This window comes from Parasteatoda tepidariorum, chromosome 10 (assembly GCF_982258835.1).
Source record: "Parasteatoda tepidariorum strain Cologne lab strain chromosome 10, Ptep-v5.0, whole genome shotgun sequence".
Taxonomy (NCBI): domain Eukaryota; kingdom Metazoa; phylum Arthropoda; class Arachnida; order Araneae; family Theridiidae; genus Parasteatoda; species Parasteatoda tepidariorum.
In genome coordinates this window covers 53,396,463-53,414,847 of record NC_141764.1, presented here as the reverse complement: position 1 = coordinate 53,414,847, position 18,385 = coordinate 53,396,463, and the positions used below count along the sequence as shown (strand labels likewise).

Genomic DNA, 18,385 nt, shown 5'->3' with positions numbered 1-18,385 from the left:
TTTTTATAATTTACTTCAAAATTTTTTATTATTTTTTCAAAATAAAATTAAATTTTGGTTTTTATTTTTAACTAATGATTGGAAAAAACTCATATCTTTTTCTATGAAAATAATTAACTAACCATTAAAACATTAATGATTTAATTAAAATGAAATTATTTCAGAAAGACATTACAAAAAAAATTTTTGAATGGAAAATTTTAGAAAATGAATTATTGATACAAAATTATTTCATGAGTAAGTCAGTCTATCACCACAAAACTGCAATAATAACTTTTCGCATAAACAATAAAAATTCTTTTTGCATTCAGTTTCAAATAATATTTTAAAAAAAAATTACAATATTAGCTTATATTTCAGAATTCATTCGACAGAATTTTTTTTAAAAGTAAGTTTTAATCAAGAAATATTTTTAATATTATATTGCACAAAAAGAAAAACATTAAATAATACTTACTTGACGCTGTAGAGAGTGAAAAACACTCCTTTCGAGTTGGGACTGTTGTATTGAACCCACAATGCAACTGAGAGACTGTTTGTATTTAAATCAAAAGGAGCAGCTAAAGCTACACTCGAAGAATGGCTGTCATCATTTATGTACAAGTCATAATCAATATTCACAGCTGAAAATAATTATATTTAAATTATAGATTGATTTAAAACTAAACAAATAACAGTATCAGTAAAATATGAATAAAAAAATATTTTGATGAGCATATAAAAGAAAATCTCTTAAGAAGCAGATAAATTTTATTTTTATCTTTAATGTCTAATTAGATTTCCTCAAATACTTTAGACCCAAAATGCTCAAAAAGAATTCTATCAGCTTTCAACAAAAATATAATACTTTCATAAATAAAAACATGTTTAAGAGAAAAATAGGGTTAAATTATTTTTAAAAAATAATAATGAAGGCATTTATATTGTTTAAAAATAAATGTAAGACTTCATATCTACACAGGGTTGCCACTCAAATCTGGAAAAAAAATTCCCTGTTTTTTCCCTGTACATATTATACACAATACATTAAGGGGGAAAAGCAATTACTGTGCTCTTGCATGAGCTATATTGGGCTAATTATATTTATTAGTTATAATTGCTGAGTAAACAGCTGAGCATACTTAAATAATGTTATAGTATATGAAATAGTTTAGTAAAACTGAAATATTATGGTTAAATATCCCATAGATTACGCTTTGAGTGGTCACCATTTTTTAAAAGACCGAAATACGAAACAAAATTCACTGTATTTTCCCAGTTTGTAGGGAAAAAAAAATCAAAATTCCCTGCATTTTCCCTGTTATTTTATGTGATTTTTAAATTCCTTGTATTTTCCAGGTTTTCCCTGTGGAGTGGCAACCCTGCTACAGTAATGGAAAATATTTTTCGTAGATGTTCATTCAAAGAAAAAAAAATTTAAATAATTCTGTACATTTTAGAAAATCTGTTAGTGTGGGAAAAAAACTCAGATTTTTAAAGAACTCATACACATCTTTTTAAAATTATATTCGCTTCGTTTAAAAGCAGAGAACATAAATAAAATAATAAGTACAAAAAATTACTTTTTCTGCAATCTTCTCCAGTTAGATTAAATGGACATTTGCAATAAAAGTCATTTGTCAGGTCTATACATGATGCTATAGTAGGACAAGAATTTGGACCACAGTCGGCAATGTCTTCATCACAGTATTTGCCTGTAAATCCTGCAGGACAACTGCAGAAGAATGTATCAGCCACATTAGTGCAGGTAGCACCATTCTTACAAACATTATCCTCACAAGGGTTGTATTCATATTCACAGCCAATGCCAGTGTACTCGGCAGGGCAGGAGCAGTTTAGTCCACTTCCATAATCCAGGCACATACCCTCGTGCATGCAAGGATTACCTATGCATCGTTGTGGACTAGTTTGACATTTCTTACCATCAGTTCCTGATGGACAGCTGTTAAAAAAGAAACATTTTTAATTACCTTTTAAAAAAAACAAAAAAAGGTGAACATAAATAAATGCAGAGATAAAAATGCTTATAAGGTAGACAATGGTTTCAGTAAACTATATCAATGGATAAAAAAGATAATGGATAAATAAATAAATATCATTAGCAGTACTAAAACACATCATGATGAGAAATGTAGATATGATTTCTCTTTTTCTTTCTTTCTATATTTACATTTGGCACTTTTTGATTAACCAAGAACAAGGAAATTCATCTACTTTTTTAAACTTTTTTTTTATAAAATTTTTTGTTTTGTTCAATTTTGATGAGATTTTACTTTCTTTTAGTTTTTTTTTTATTTGCCCACTTTATATGATTAAAATTACAAAAAAAAAAAAAAAAATATATTAACTGATAGTAATACTTCAAAACAACAGAATTGTTCTCCTCAATTAAAATATATTTAGTACCACAACTTTTAATATTTTATTAAATTGATACAATTAACTTAGTATAACATTTGACTGTTATTTAAATAATACAACAAATAAATGTCAAAACTTAAAAATCTTTTGATAAACTGAGAATGACATTAAAAAAATCTTGTTAGGAAATACAGCAGGGAATTTAAAGCTCCAAACAATATATTTTTCCATAAAAATTTATTTTCAAAAAACGGGAAATGAACCGAGTATTACGTTTGATTGTGATTTAAATAACAAAATAGAGAATTGAAATACATTCAATTGAAAAATATAAAAAGTAACATTTTTAAAAATTATTTCTCGGCAATATTTTGATAACTATTATATTCAAACTAAGGAAGACAATAAGAAAAATCTTGGTAGGAAATTTATTAGGGAATCTTAAGTTGGGAACAATAAATTTTGTCTGAAAGTTTCATTTTCAAAGATTTTCATTTAATGCAATATTTCTTTAAAGATGGATCCATAAAAACTGAAACTAAAATAGTAACACACTTACACACAGAAGTAATCTTGGAAGAGATCTATACAATTGGCACTATTTAAACAAGGTTCTTTCATACAACCACCAACATCAGATTCACACTGATCACCTGACCATCCCATTGGGCACTGACATATGAATCCATTAATGCTATCAGTACAGGAGCCTCCATTCAAACATGGGTCCGAGGAACACTCATTAATGTTGACCTAAAACAAACATTTAAAAAACCAGCAGCTAAATATTTAGCATAAGTAACAATCATATAAACAGCATATAAAATTGTTCCAGGATCCAATATATGGTTATTAATAAATAAGTGTAGTCAGAAGGGCAGCCCACCCTATCTACCCTTTAATCCCTATAAATGAGCCCCCTTTGCCCTTTTTGTAGAATTGAGCCGCCATCCCTTTAAAACACTATCTTTTTACCAATATCTCATTAAAAAAAATAACTCACTTTTAAATAATGATTACACACTGGTAAAATTATCTGTGTTAATATGCTTAATCCTGATTACTATTGCTAATATTCGCTTTGTTTGGATTATTCTCAAGTGGTTATATTTTTTATAAGTTTCTCTTTTTTACAGGGGTGAGGGTTATATTAATAAATTTAAGTGATTCTAAAATAAATGCCCTTTTGATAAAAAAATGTTCATTTTTTTCATTTCTTAAAATGTTTATGTTTTCATAATTTTCAATTTAAAATATAGATAAAAGCTTTCAAGTTGTTTATCAATTAATAATTTTTTTAGTTTACTTTAAAAAAAAATTATACTTAGAGATTGACGTTTAGAATGCCTTTAATAATTTTTTTATTAACTATAAATTTTTCTTGCGTTTTGATAATGTGCGAGAATTACTTTTTGAAATATATGCATATTATAGTATAAGAGGGTAATTTAAAAATTGTAGAGGATCAAATTCAGTTATTACATACTATTACACAATTTGATAAATTTTTGAGGTTCAAAATTCAAAGTTCCCTTTTTCTGTGAGGAAGAGCCCTGCCCTTTTTTATTCCTAGGGAGAACTCTCATGAGAACAAACTACTTACCTCACATAGTTCACCCATGTAACCAGGATTACATTGACATTTGAAGCCATTATCCAAGTCCATACATTTTTCAGTTCCTGCTGCATCACAGGGCCCACTGATACACTCATCAACTTCTGCTTCACACTGAACACCCACAAATCCAGGTCGACATAAGCATGAAAAGCCATCCAAATGATCGATGCATGTGCCACCATTCTGGCAAGGGTCTGATTCACACGAGTCAACTTCATGTTGACATTTCGATCCAGTGTATCCAGCATCACAAATGCATCTGAAGTCATCAATGAGATCGATACATTGCCCACCTGTAAAAATATTGATTAGTTTAAATATAATGAAACATAAATTAATGAATAACCAAAAACTGTTTCAGTAAAAAATAAACAAAATAAAATATTTTCTGAAAATATGTGATCTATTTAACAATTTTTATTTGTGAGTTTCAAATATGAAATTGATTTTTTTATGATTTTATCAAACATTCTAAGAATAGCATTTTATTAAAAAAATATTAAATTGTATTAATGAAAAACTAAAGAGTATTATCCTACAAGGAAAATTGGGTACTTATTATTGAACGAAATTTTAAAAAATACGAGCCTAGTTTTTATATAATAAATATCAGTCAGTTTAAATATTAGTAAAAATTTACACATAAAATCAGATTTATAATTTCATAAACAAAAGTATATAGAAAATTTTGAAAAATTTCAACTGTTAAATAGGTTAGTCTTGCCCATCTTATGAAGAGATAAATTTCCATGGATAGATAATTATTATTGATTATTGAAGTAGTCATTGATTTTAACTATTATGACCTAATTTGACAGATGCGAAGTATAATTAAAGAAAAGTTTTTTTTTAATCATACCACATAAAAAAGTATCCAACTAAATTTTAAACATATGTCGCTGATTAAGGAATCAATTATCTGATGCAACTGATGATCAATAGATGTTAGTTTATCAACTCTAAATAAATATTAATCAATTTTAAAAGTAGACAGAGATTTCATCAACTTCTAACTTTATAAATTTTCAACAAAATTAAACAAAATAAGAGATATGAGATAAAAACTAAATTAAAGAATTTGAATGTTAAAATATATTATAATTTCACAGAAATAATGCTACAAAACCACAAAGATAAAGCATTTAGTAAAATTAAAATCAATTCAGAAGCATAAATTGGTAAGTTTAAAAACCAACAAGAGCTTTCAATAATTTCAGATTATAGAAAATAATTATTGAGAATCTGAATGAGAATATAAATTAATAGAGAGTTAAAAAAAAATTACCATTTTCACAAGGATTATTGAGGCACTCATCAATATTTTGCTCACAGTTAGTTCCTGTCCAGCCTGGTCTACAAATACACTCATTAAAGAACAATCTATCAACACAGATTCCATTGACACAGGGGTCAGCAGCACACATGTTTATTTTTCTTTCACATCTCTTACCAGCAAATCCAGAAGGACAGTCACATCGGAAATCGTTAACCAAATCTGTGCAATTGGATTCCAACAAACAAGGCTGTTCTGCGCAGTCATCTGAAAGACAGATATAAATATTTGATTAAAAACACTAAATTTAATATTTTTAGAAAATGATGTTGAAAATCTTGAATTCGTTATATAAATATATGTCATTTCATTAAATAAAATCTTTCAGAAAAATGTAAATATGTATTTTAGATCTTGATAATACAGTAGGGAACAGATTATCCGGAACGATCGGGACCATCGCTATTCCGGATAACTGATTTTTCTGGTTTTCTGAATCGCTACAAAACCCGCTTTTTTTTATTGTTAAACCCAACTAAAAAAAAAATATTAGGAAATAATCTTAAAAAGAAGAAAAAACGATGAAGTAATACAGTAATGATTATTTCTAAAATGATGGTATGGTAAACATCTTTCAAAGAAGAAAGAAAAATCCTAAAATCTTATGAGGAAAAAATTTGTTTTTTTTTAAAAAAATTGCGGGAAAATTTACCGAATTTTGTTCCTGTTTTTTGTTCTTCCGGTTTTCTGATTTCCGGATAACGGGTTCTGTACGTAGAATATTTTACAAAATAAGAGTATAAAGAAAAGAAGAACACAATCTTAAAAGAAAATAATCATTGATTCAAAATTAATTTAAAATAAATTAAAATTATGATTTAGCCTATTTTTCTATAAAAAAATTAAAATACCATTTTTCCAACAAAACTATTAGAAGTTTAATAATTCAATTTAATTTACATAAATGTAAATTCATTTGAATAAAAAAGTTTAGGTGAATGACTAAACGAACACACATTAATTACTTATTTTTTATCATTTATGATACAGGCTGTTCAAGGAGAAAGTATGTGATTTCAAATCTAAAGAACTTTGAAATAATTAGTAATAAAAGAAACAATATATTGAAACTGTAACAATTTCATACATAATTTTTCAAAATTAGTTACAGAAGTTGGCAATAGATAACCTATTGAAATCCATGTTAAAGTGGCTTTAAAAACTGTGACTTGCAGCAGTAGGACTTTGATTTACATTGCCATATTCCAGAACCAACGTTGTGCTAAAGATAAATGGACTTTCTTCAGGATGTAACCTCTTTTCATGTTTCAGTGCCAAACATAATCAATATAGTCTTTGACCATAGCCTGTATTCAGACTAAGCACATTTTAAAAATAATTACGTTTACTGGAAGTTTTTATACCAAATTTCTACAATTCTATAGGTCTATGGGAAATTCTTACAGCGTCTATTATAAACAAACTACTTATTTAATCTTATATAAAAAATTGTTACAGAATTAATTTTGAAATTTCCAACTCTTCTGTTTCATGTACATTCTGAGTAACATTATCTTAAAATTGTAATATGTCTTTTAACATATGTGCCAGCAGGATATATAGCACTAGTAGCTTTCAGGCATTGATGCAAGATCAGCACTAGATACTGGATTGGGAGATCAAGGTGACCTTCAAAAAACTTTCACTATTTAGGAGATTGAGAATTTTTCTAACATTCTGAAAACTTAGACAATTGACTAAATTGCTGAAAGCAATGCAAATGAGACAAAGAAGCTTTATTTGATTCAAGCAATAAAAACGTCATCATTATAAGAGAAGACTTAAAATAACATAAATAATAAGAACTTACTTTGAATTAATACACAACCATTTAACAAAATCAAACATGGTCACTGCCCCAAAAGATGTAAATTTTAGTAAATTAAAAAATATACCAAACGTTCTTTTTTCAATTATGCAAAAGATATTATAGTTCAATAAAAATGGAATTGCATTTAGTAAATTAGAAATCCCCTTCCAGCAATTATAAGCTTGCAATACCCCTTGTCAGAAAAGCAAATACTATTGCATAATTATTTAATCCAAAATAATTTGTAATACCTATATTTATATCACAAGAACGTCCTGTCCAACCAGGTAAGCATTCACATTTGAATCTTCCTTGAAGTAACGGCACACAGTTTGCTCCATTGTTGCATGGGCTTTCTTCTGCAGTACAAGGATTCACTGTTGTATCACACTCTTTCCCTTCATATCCAGACCTGCATAGGCAATTGTAATTACCAAGACCAGGCATATTTTGGCACATAGCTCTCTCAGGACAAGTCACATTATTACAGTCTGATGTCTCAATCTGGCACTGCAAACCAGAGTAGCCTGAAATAGCACAAATATGTTTTAGCTATGTAAAGTGAATTAATGACTTTCTATACAATGATAAGAAGTAAAGGAAGAGTGATGAGATAGTCTGAAGAAAGGGAACAAAAATAAAATAAAATTTTTAATAAAATTGAAATAAATAAACGAAACAAAAAATATATGTGATTAATAATCGACAGATCAATAAATTATTTTTTAAAAATGTTTATTTAAGCCTTATAAATTAGGGTGCTATTGATGATGAGATACTCCAGACTTGCTAAAAATAGGGTAAAATAAAAATATTTATAAATGTTTATTCTAATATATTTATCTTAATATGAACAACAGGTAATAACTTTAATTGCAAAAGCAATTGACCAGTTTTTAAATCTTCATGACAAATACTTATTAAACCTATAAAAACAGATAAGTAAATCCTAATATACATATGAGAGCAATGGAAATTATATAACAGCATATATATTGTATGGAGCGTTCTATGGATGTTGATCAATATGTAAATATGAGGTCCAGATAAATCTTTACATAAGAAAAACCACAAATTAAATCCTTATTTAATGCAGAATCCAAACAAAAACCCTTTTTTAATCATACATCATAATTTAAAAAAAAAATTAATGGTTAGGTTAAAGGGAAGAAGAAAGCTAAACTTCCAGTTTTTAAGCTACTCGACCTAAGTTAAAAACAAAGTAAACATATTAACAACATTTTGGAACATATGGAGAAATTCACTTTAGGAGTTTAACCTAAAAAAAACTTTTGCCTACAGTGAAGTCGATTCCATGATACCTAACATGCAAATTTAAATAATTTGACAAAAGAAGAATAAAACTTTAAAGCAAAAAAAAAGAAAAGACTTTTTGGCAAAAGTAATTTTTGATTTATAAAAAAAATGACTTTTATTAAAGTCAAGCAAAGTCTTGGATACCTAACATTCACATCTAAATAATTTGACAAATGAACAAACTCCAAAAATTTGTTGGAACATTAAAGCAACCTATTAGCTTTTATACTTATGTGTAAATGGTTGAAAGGAAATTAATCTAAAAGTAGTATAAAATAATATCTAGTTACTGAGATATTGAATTCATTGCATAATTATATTAAATAAGAAGTTAAATGCTATGTTTAATGAGAAAAGAAATAAGGATCAAAAATGAATATAGCTATGCTTAAATTTGGAGGACATAATAATATAGAAAATGTTTATTTACCAGGAGGACAATCACAAGTATAACCCTGAGGATGGTCTTTACATAGACCTCCATTGTAGCATGGTTGACTAGCACATTCATCAACATCAGTTTCACAAAACTGACCACTAAAGCCAGCAGGACAGTAACAAGAAAGTTGATGTCGCTGTACAAGGCAAAGTCCACCATGTTGGCAAGACTGGCTGTTGCATTTCACTAAATAAAAATAGGAGGAAAATGATTGTCAGTTATGTCAAATAATATTGCATAAAACAGAATTCTTACACATGCAGGGGTTTAAGATGAGGCAATAAATTTTAAAATAAACAACCAGGAAATTTTTTTCTTCTTGACATTTCCAAGTTTCAGAAAGTTTAAAAAAACATTCTTACATTATATCTCCTTTTGAATGAAAAATCTAGGAAACAACTCAAACCAATATTATTTTTACTGAACAAACTAATATGTTGTTCATATTTAATATTTAAATAAATGTAGGTTGTTTAAAATTGTTTACTAAGAATCTTATAGTAACTTATAAATACAGTCATTTTTTTTAGAATGGCCATTTTCAAGTTTTTTTTCCGAAGTTTTAGCTAAGAAAAACAGCATCTCTAGATTTTTTTTACTAAAATACGATTCTCTCGCAATTGAAGGTTTACTTTGGCCGATGAGAAACATGATAAAACATTTGTATCAAATGTGTGAAATAATAATAAAACTTTTAAAGTTAATATTGTAACACAAATATTGTAATGCAGGAGTAAAAACAAATATCTTGAAGGAGAATTTTATGACATCATCCAATCAAATTAAGTTTTTACACATAAATAAACCCAATCTGAAAAGATTTTTCGAATTTAAACTACAGAAAATGTTGAATAAAAGCAATTAAAATTTGACTATGATATATTTAAAAATAAATGACGTAGTACTATTTATAATAATTTGTAGGTCTCAATCGTGTATCTTAAAGAAGTCTAAAGTTTTTTTTTATTCAATCAAAAATTTTTCTAATAATTCTTAAAAACTTAAAAAAAAATGATAAATGCAAAGTTATTAAATAGAAGTTTTAGTATTATAAAGTTTTAAAATCAAATAATTACATGTAGTTTACACAAAATAAAATTTATTTTGGGCATATAAAAAAAGGTACTTTTTAAATAGTAAATCAAAAAGAAACTCAACTTTTAAAACTCTTTTTTATTTTAATTACTTTTTTGTTCAGTGTTCAAAAAAATAAATATAATTAAAAAAATAGTAAAAAAATAAATTGGCAAAGGTCTCAATTTTTTGCTTGTGCTTGGGTAACAAAAAAGTACCTAAAAAATTAATATGGCTGTAAGAAAAAATTAGGATATAATTGTGAATTTCAACCAGTGAATTTCAACTGGCTCATTATTTTCAGAAATATAAATGCAAAATATATGCAACGTTTTATAAAATAATCACAGATAATTTTGAAGAAAATAATAAATATATTGCAATACATATTTTAAAAGTAAATAGGTTATTTACATGGAACACAATCACTCTGACTAGTTGATCCGGCACGACTTGTGGTGTGTGATGATGCACATTCAAGACAAGAAGTGGCACCCTCTATTGGTTGGTAGAAGTCAACTGGGCAAATGGCACAAGGTTCTAACCCAGTTTCAGAATACATTCCAGGTTGACAACGAGCTATAAAGGTAAAAATTATATTTTATGATAAGGAATTAGTTTCAATTTTTATACATAGAAAATTTCCCCTTCAAAACCTTTTATTTCAGAGACCAAAAGTTATGACATGAATATTATGGGCCATGTCATTAATTAACAATAATTCTTTATTAATAATTACTAGATAATATGGTTAGCATAATTTTTGAGAATGAATCACAGTATTCCGTTATTATTAACCAAAAATTATTAATATAAATGAGGTAATTGTGTTTTAAATTTCTGCTTATCAAAAACAGTTATCAAATTTTATTGTTAATTATTAATAATAACTGGTTAATGTGAATATGCATTAATTACATCTATCAAAAGATGTGGCAGTGATTAATAATCATAAGTCACTATAAATAGTAATTAGTTATTATTTATAATAAAAAGATTTTTCACTTTAAATAAAACATACATACATATACTTTACTTTTAAAACCTTAGAAAGAAAATGAAAGTTAATAGTTTTAAAGCTACGTAAAATAAAAATGTGTGTACATGGAATCGAAGAAATAAAAAAATCTCATAATAAAAATGCAATGTGAAATTCCGTCTTGATTTAATTCAAGCATTTGAGATAATTTGTTAATATTAGTAAAAACATTATAAATCAATAACAGTAAAACATTAACTTTTAAGATATTGTTTTTCAAAGTTAACTAATAATAAACAGAAATTACAACAAAAACGAGGTTAAACTATTTTGCTTATATTTAACATGATATCTAAAATTAGTATACATTCATTAATTTATTTAAAAATAATATCAAGTCAAATTTTTTTTATTCTTTTCATTTAATATTTTTGAAAATTTAATTGAATAAAACAGATAGACAGTGCCATCTTAAATTAAAATAACATGTCACACCAAAAAAATCTCTTTTTCAACCCATAATAATTTGAGTGTTAGAGAAAGCAAAGAAAGAAAAAATTCAACGACATTAAATACGCAATATGTAAGGCGAAATTTTTTTTTACCTCTACAATCAGTTGGCTCTTTCGATCCAGGAGAATAAGTGTAAGAATTTGCTGGACACTTGAAACATTCTTTAAATCCATCAGTTGGTGGTTCTCCAGTATAAGTATTACTTGGGCATTGAAGACAGGGAACCAGTCCAGTAGGAGAATATGTACCATAACCACATACAGCTAATAAATATTTATAATAAACAATTAATAATAAACATTTTAAAAGTATTTACAAATACACATCACAAAAGAGGTATGCATTTATACATATGAATGTTGATAAAGAAAATAAATATTACACATTGTTAATACGTTCATAAGAATAAAGTAATCAATATGATAGCAATTTGTTATAATAATTAAGTATTTGTTATAATAAAAATTTCAATTAAAGTTTAAAAATAAGTAATAAGCTTATAGTTATTTATTTAAAAAGCATGAGTTTTGGGAAATATTATGTTTAAGTGCACAAGAATATTTAAAGCAATAAAGTTAAAATACCATGAACCTTAAATAGGAGCACAAATTTAAGACAAATATAAATTTATAGGATATTGCAAAAAAAAAAAAAAAAAAAAACATAAATTGTTGAAGATTTTGATCTTATGTAATACTCATTAAACCTAAACATTTCAATTTTCAGTTAGTAGCAAGTGGCCGATAGACTCTAATTACTTAATAATTATTTTTTCCTCAAATCTAATGAGTTGGTAACCAGAATTGATAGGCCTTTTTAATTTAATAGTCATTTTTTGCACTTTTTTCCCTTGGATTAAATTATATCTTAAAAATTTTTTTTATCTTAGAAATAATCTATGTTTATAACAAATTAATTCAAAAATAAATATGTGACAAAATTTAGCTAAACTGACTTAAAATAACTCTTTTTAAAAATATTTGGGGAGGCATAATATATTAAATTCATACATAAACAGTTTGAAATATGTGAATTGTTAAAGAAGTCTTCTTCCACATGAATCTTTCCATCACAAATTGATGGATTCTGATGAAAATTTTGAATGCAGATATTGAGCATTTTAATAAAGATTGTTTTTCAGTCTTTCTGCATTGATGTTCTTTTATCATCAAACTATTTTTAAAAAACTAATAAATAAAATAAAAACGATGGGAATAAGTGACCAGTTGTTTATTAAATTTAAGTCGCTACTTTTTTCATTGATCGGCTTTGTGGCGAGTAGTTATTTTCAGGTCTAGTAGTCATGCCCAGAATCAGGTAGTTATGCCCAGAAGCCAATTCGTTTTGCAAAAGTATTGTACTTTTATCAGGGTTCCAATTCAATTTCAGGAAAAAAATTTCCTTACTTTTCAGGTATATCAGGAAAATTTCAATAAAAATCTAAACCATATTTTATCTATACCATGTAACTTTTCAACAGTCAACTTTGATTTTTTATTTGTAATGGCAAATATAAGATTTTGTGAGCAAAGAAATATCATTGAATGAGTAAAGAAGCATGGAAGTTTCACTAAATCGTGAAACTCAATTATTTAACTCAAATCTCACAAACTGATTACTGTTATTGACAATTCTGAGACTGGTTATTTCTCAGGTATAATGTAGGAGTTTTCCCATTTTTTTTAAAATTGCAAATACTCAATATTCTCGGCTTGAAAAAGGCAAAATAAAATTCCATGACAATTCTAAGTTTTCCCTGACCTATGTGAACCATGTGTACCCCCAACTCGAATTAATCAGTTTTGCTTCATTCTTTGGGTATTTTAATTAAATTCCTTGATATTTCTCTGATTTTTATTAGATTGATAAAATTCCCTATTTCGTGGCCGTCCTGATAATATATATTAAACTTTATTTTAGAATTTTTTTGCTAAAGTAACAAGCTCAGTAGCAAAATTTTCGAAGTGAATCTGCAACACTATAGTTATAAATTCAAATTTTTCGGCACTCTCAACACATGTAAAGACTGTTATTGTGGCTTTGTGTGCAACTTACAAATATAAGGGTCTTAAAAATTATCGATACTTTATGTAGTTAAAATTTAATTTTAATTTTATACACCGACTTTAAGAAAAAGGAAAACATCCCCACACAATTATATCCTCAATCGAGTAACAGAAAAAAAGACAATTCTTCAGTTTTTGTTCTCAGCCTTTTAATTTTTTAATGGAAACAAGTTCAAAGTTGTTTCAAAAAAAAGTATTAGCAGTTTTTCCATATTTGTTTGCTTGCTTTTTAAAAATAAAAAATAAAATTTGATGAAAAATTATAAGCAGCACCTGCTGCCATGCTGGAGGATTTTTGTTACTGGGATAACATGCAATAAAGAAAATTATGCAAATTACAATTGTAAATAGGAAGTTTTTGGTCTTCAATTAAAGAATGCTTTTTGATTTCAATTTAACAGTCAATAAAAATAGCTCACTAAAAAGATAAAAATGTTTACGACTTTATATATCTATCTCAAAATTATTTTTTTAAACAAAAGCGTTTAGTATAAAAAAAATGTAAAGAATGCAGCAAATATTAAAAGGAAAATAAATTGAACTTACAGACACAGTCTGTGATGCTCTTGCTTCCTTCCTGTCTGGTGAATGTTCCTAATGGGCACTGTTTGCACTCAGATTGTTGAGTCAAATCTTGATAGGAACCACGTGGACAGAAAATGCACCCACCTTCTAAAGAAGCATAAGTTCCTGCTGGGCAATGCACTGTAAAAATAAATTTATATTTCTAAGTTTTAAAATTTAATTACAAAATATCCAACATGTTAGAAAACAAATATATTAAAAAATTAATATTTTTTCTTTCTTTTTCCAATGAGCTGCACAATCAATCTTCCGATGAGCAAACCTAGTGCGTTCTCCAAAAGTGGTATCCACTCTTTCAGGACCACCACAATGGATGAGATACCGTTGGCCATGTCGATTTGGACGTCTAGTTTCTGCCACACTAGATGGCAGCACCGAGACTCTATTTGGATGCTAAAGTGCACCAGGAATTTAATTTTGCCAGAAATGCCATGAGCCAATATGGCACTAAAGGGATTTTTCGCATGCCACATAATCATACGACATGGTCGCTGAGGATTTTCTGCATCCCAAAAATTCGATGTCTGGGCTGGGGTTCGAACCCGCAAACTTGGACTCAGAAGGCCGACAACAAACCAACAGCGCCATCCAGCCACTTAAAAAATTAAAAGTGTTTGTTAAATGTAATTTTTAATAGACTTTAGAAAAATTTATTTAATGCTTTTTAAAAGTTTTTTTAAACCATCACGTATGATTTTGAAAAAAATTTTAAAACTTAAATTTAAATAATAAAAATAGATTTTTAACTAAAGATTTATTAAAATATAAGAGGTGAAGGAAAATGATTTTTCTGGATTTGATGACTAAAACAAATACAACAGCTTAGTTCTATGGAGTGATTTCTTGTTATTATGAAATAACAAGTAGAATTAAGAAATTAAGACAAATGTAACTTAGCAAAAAAAATTAACATTTAATGTTAATTTTATTTTATTTCACTAAATGGCTTTTATTTGTTGATGGGATTTTAAAATTTTTTGAACATTAATGTCATAAAAAAATGAGTAAAGAAGCACACTTTTTAAATTGTTTAAGATTTGAAGTTCAAATGAAGATTCAGATTTGAAGTTTCAATTATAAAATTTAAATATGTAATAAAAAGTGATTTAAAAAATGAAGTTTAAAAATATGAAATTAAGGAAAACTCTTTCATTTAAAAAACTTACAGCAATTAGGTATTTGTCCTTCCTTATCAGCATTTAAAACTTCCCCAATACCACAGGTAAAACCTCTGTCTACATTAGATCGAATAGCCAATACACCAGGACATTGTCCACCAACAGCTTGTGATGTAATATTGAGAATAGGCTCTATAACAACTGAAGTACTTGGGACACTTAGATCAAATATGAGTCCCAAAGTAGATCCACATAAATCGTACAATAAAGTTTGACTAACCGCTGGTTTTATTCTTAATGTGTAGGTCATTATAATCTGCAATGGAAAAAAAATTAATAAAAAGAGAAATGAATAAAATACAATACCATATACATTCAAAAAAAAAAAAATATGATTTATAAACGAATATTTACACAATTCACGAGGGATTTTGGACAACAAAAAAAAAAAGCAGTGATTTTTCAGAAAAAACTAAACTTTTAACCGCATTTGTCATAGATGATTTTTTGTGTTCATGCATTATTTAAATCTCTAAATTTTCTTTTTCAATTGAGCATGGAGTTTTGAATAAGTATTTATTTTTAGATGATATATTCAATAAAACTATATTGTGAATTCATAAATTTTGCAAAGAAGGCCAACCTCAAGTGATAAATATTTTTTGAATTTTTTCTTCTTTGGTAAATAATAAGACATGAAAAATGTTTTTATATATATATATATATATATATATATATATATATATATATAATTAAAAAACTGTGAAATATTTTTAAGTCTTATGAAATTTATTAAAAAATTGGGCAATTTATATTATTTTTTGGGCATAAATTTTTTATTGTCAAATCAAGAACACATTTATTAAAGTATCTCAGACATTCCTCATATTACTTTTATTCAAAAAATTGTCCTGGGTGTACTGTGACCTTTAAAGCAAAATAAAAATAAATAAATACTCATGCTTACAGTATTTTCCGCAATAGTTTTTACGGTTGTGTTATGGAAGGATATGTCCATTTTCACATTAATTGCAGAACAGCGACCAGATAGAACTTCATTCAATGAGGAGTAGAAATTCCTTACATACGACACATATTGCTCTAAACATGAGGGTGATACAGCTCCACCTGCCCGATATTCAATTTGTGCCACAACATCGTAGGAAGCTTCATCAGTATCTACAAGAAAAATATTATTTTATTAACATATTCCAATGTAGAATATTGATTACTTTACAGCATGTATTTTATACTTTTCTTTCGTAAAAACATAAACACACAAGTAAAAAAAAAATTCCTTCATGAAAATTATGAACAAACAGTTTTCATTGAAAGTGTATTGATATAGTTTTTGGAACCAATTAAAAATTTATGAATTATAACTTGTTTCTAACTTAAACTTCAAATCTTAATGACTTCAAAACTGATATTACATTATCTTTAGGAGAAAAAAAGTTGATTATGAAATATTGATGCATTATAAGTAATGAGATAGATATGAATAACTCTATATAAATTTTCCTTTTAAAATGACCCCTTTCAAAAACTAATTTAATATGTTATATACAAGCATTTTTCTCATCATATTTTCTTTACATATAAAGGTTTACAAGAAAAATTGCATTTAGGAAAAAAAATTAAAAAAAAAGAAAAGTCAAGATAATTTATTCAAAAGTATTTGACAGAATGAAAACTTTTAAAATATGTCTTAAAGCTATAAATTTAAAGATTCCAGTATATCATCTATGTCGGACTTATTAAGGTTAGCAGCATTGTCATACGGGTCTTACTCTACAATGGATTCTACTTTATCTGTATTAGCTAAGCTCAAAAATCATCTTCCCCTAATTAAATATTTAACAACAACATTTGAATCCATATTTTGCCATGTGTTTTGTATTACATAGCACAAGACATCAACAGGAATAACAATCGACTTACCAACAGCGGTCGACTTATAATACCGACATACAAGAAATTTGCTATCTCATAATTAAAATAAAAGGATTGACATATACACCAAGATATATGGTAGTATGATAAACAATTTTATTTAATACTGCCATAAGCACAAATATTCCTCACATCTAAAATGAAGAAATTTATAAAATATAATATTTTTAGAACTTTATGAGAGTAATACTAGGTTAAGTACCATTTCAATTCAATGAATAAAATACATATATTTTAATAGGATATAAAAAATCAAAATAACTATAATACTTGCCTTCAGATACACAATCAGGTACAATGCTACCAGGTACCCAAGCTTGGCCAGCGGAACATTCATATTCTTTTAATGGAGCTCCATCGGTAAACTTAAAACCTTCTTTACATGTAGCTACACATCGATAGCCTGAAGTAGAATCATCAGGTACACAGTTAACATTTCCATTAGCTGGTGGTTCCAGTGACCAGTCCACACATGGTGCTGCTTGGACAGACACTTGGAAATGGCAAGTAGCCTGATTTCCAAATTTATCTGCAGCCATGACAGTTACGTTGCGATAACCACCAAGGGCAATAAATGCAGTTTGTGGAGCAATCTGAATGTTAACATCTCCAGATTTGTCAGACACATTTACCATTCGCCGCACTTCTTCGAAATTTACTCGATAACTTTCTTGTTTTTCAACCAGTTCAATGACATAGGATTGAGGACAAGACAAAGATGGTGGTGTGTCATCTAAATAAAAATTAAGAAATGACTGAGTAAATAAGGTTACATGCAACAAATTACAATTTATGTAAAAGAATTACCATTAAGGTGTAAAAATACTTTTTCAAAGAAAAAAGTTATTTTGAATGATCATAATATAAAACAAATTGCAATTTAAAGTTAATTATTTTTTAAAAAAAAGAAAAAATATTAATATAGTTCTTGAAGGTTCTACATTTCTTAAAGTTATTCAACTTGTTCAACGAATTACATTTTTAACAGCATAATATAAAGGGTTATTTTTCAACTAAAGATTTTGTACTAAAAAAAACAAAAAATTGTTTAAGAAAATTTCAAATCTGCAATTGGATATAGAACCCATTGGTTTAAAATAAAAAATCAAAATCAGTGTCCTCCGTTTGTATTTGATTTTAGTCAAAAATAAAAATTGTTTCAGACATCTCAAATCTGAAAATTAATATAATATAGCCGCTTGGTTTAAATATCAAAATT

General features: G+C 27.1%; 1 protein-coding gene across 1 annotated transcript in view; it reads right to left on the bottom strand.

Annotated features, from left to right (window-relative positions):
* Nucleotides 1–18,385, bottom strand: part of LOC107451935 (uncharacterized) — a 143,439-nt gene that overhangs the window by 25,108 nt on the left and 99,946 nt on the right. Inside the window, exons 29-41 of the mRNA XM_087153547.1 lie at nt 17,441–17,899; nt 16,181–16,392; nt 15,262–15,529; nt 14,057–14,215; nt 11,537–11,707; nt 10,367–10,531; nt 8,870–9,064; nt 7,374–7,649; nt 5,265–5,519; nt 3,965–4,272; nt 2,921–3,114; nt 1,563–1,942; nt 458–623 (exon numbers count right to left, since the gene is read on the bottom strand). Coding sequence (XP_087009673.1) covers nt 458–623; nt 1,563–1,942; nt 2,921–3,114; nt 3,965–4,272; nt 5,265–5,519; nt 7,374–7,649; nt 8,870–9,064; nt 10,367–10,531; nt 11,537–11,707; nt 14,057–14,215; nt 15,262–15,529; nt 16,181–16,392; nt 17,441–17,899 — 3,208 coding nt within the window. The remainder of the gene's footprint in view (nt 1–457; nt 624–1,562; nt 1,943–2,920; nt 3,115–3,964; nt 4,273–5,264; nt 5,520–7,373; nt 7,650–8,869; nt 9,065–10,366; nt 10,532–11,536; nt 11,708–14,056; nt 14,216–15,261; nt 15,530–16,180; nt 16,393–17,440; nt 17,900–18,385) is intronic.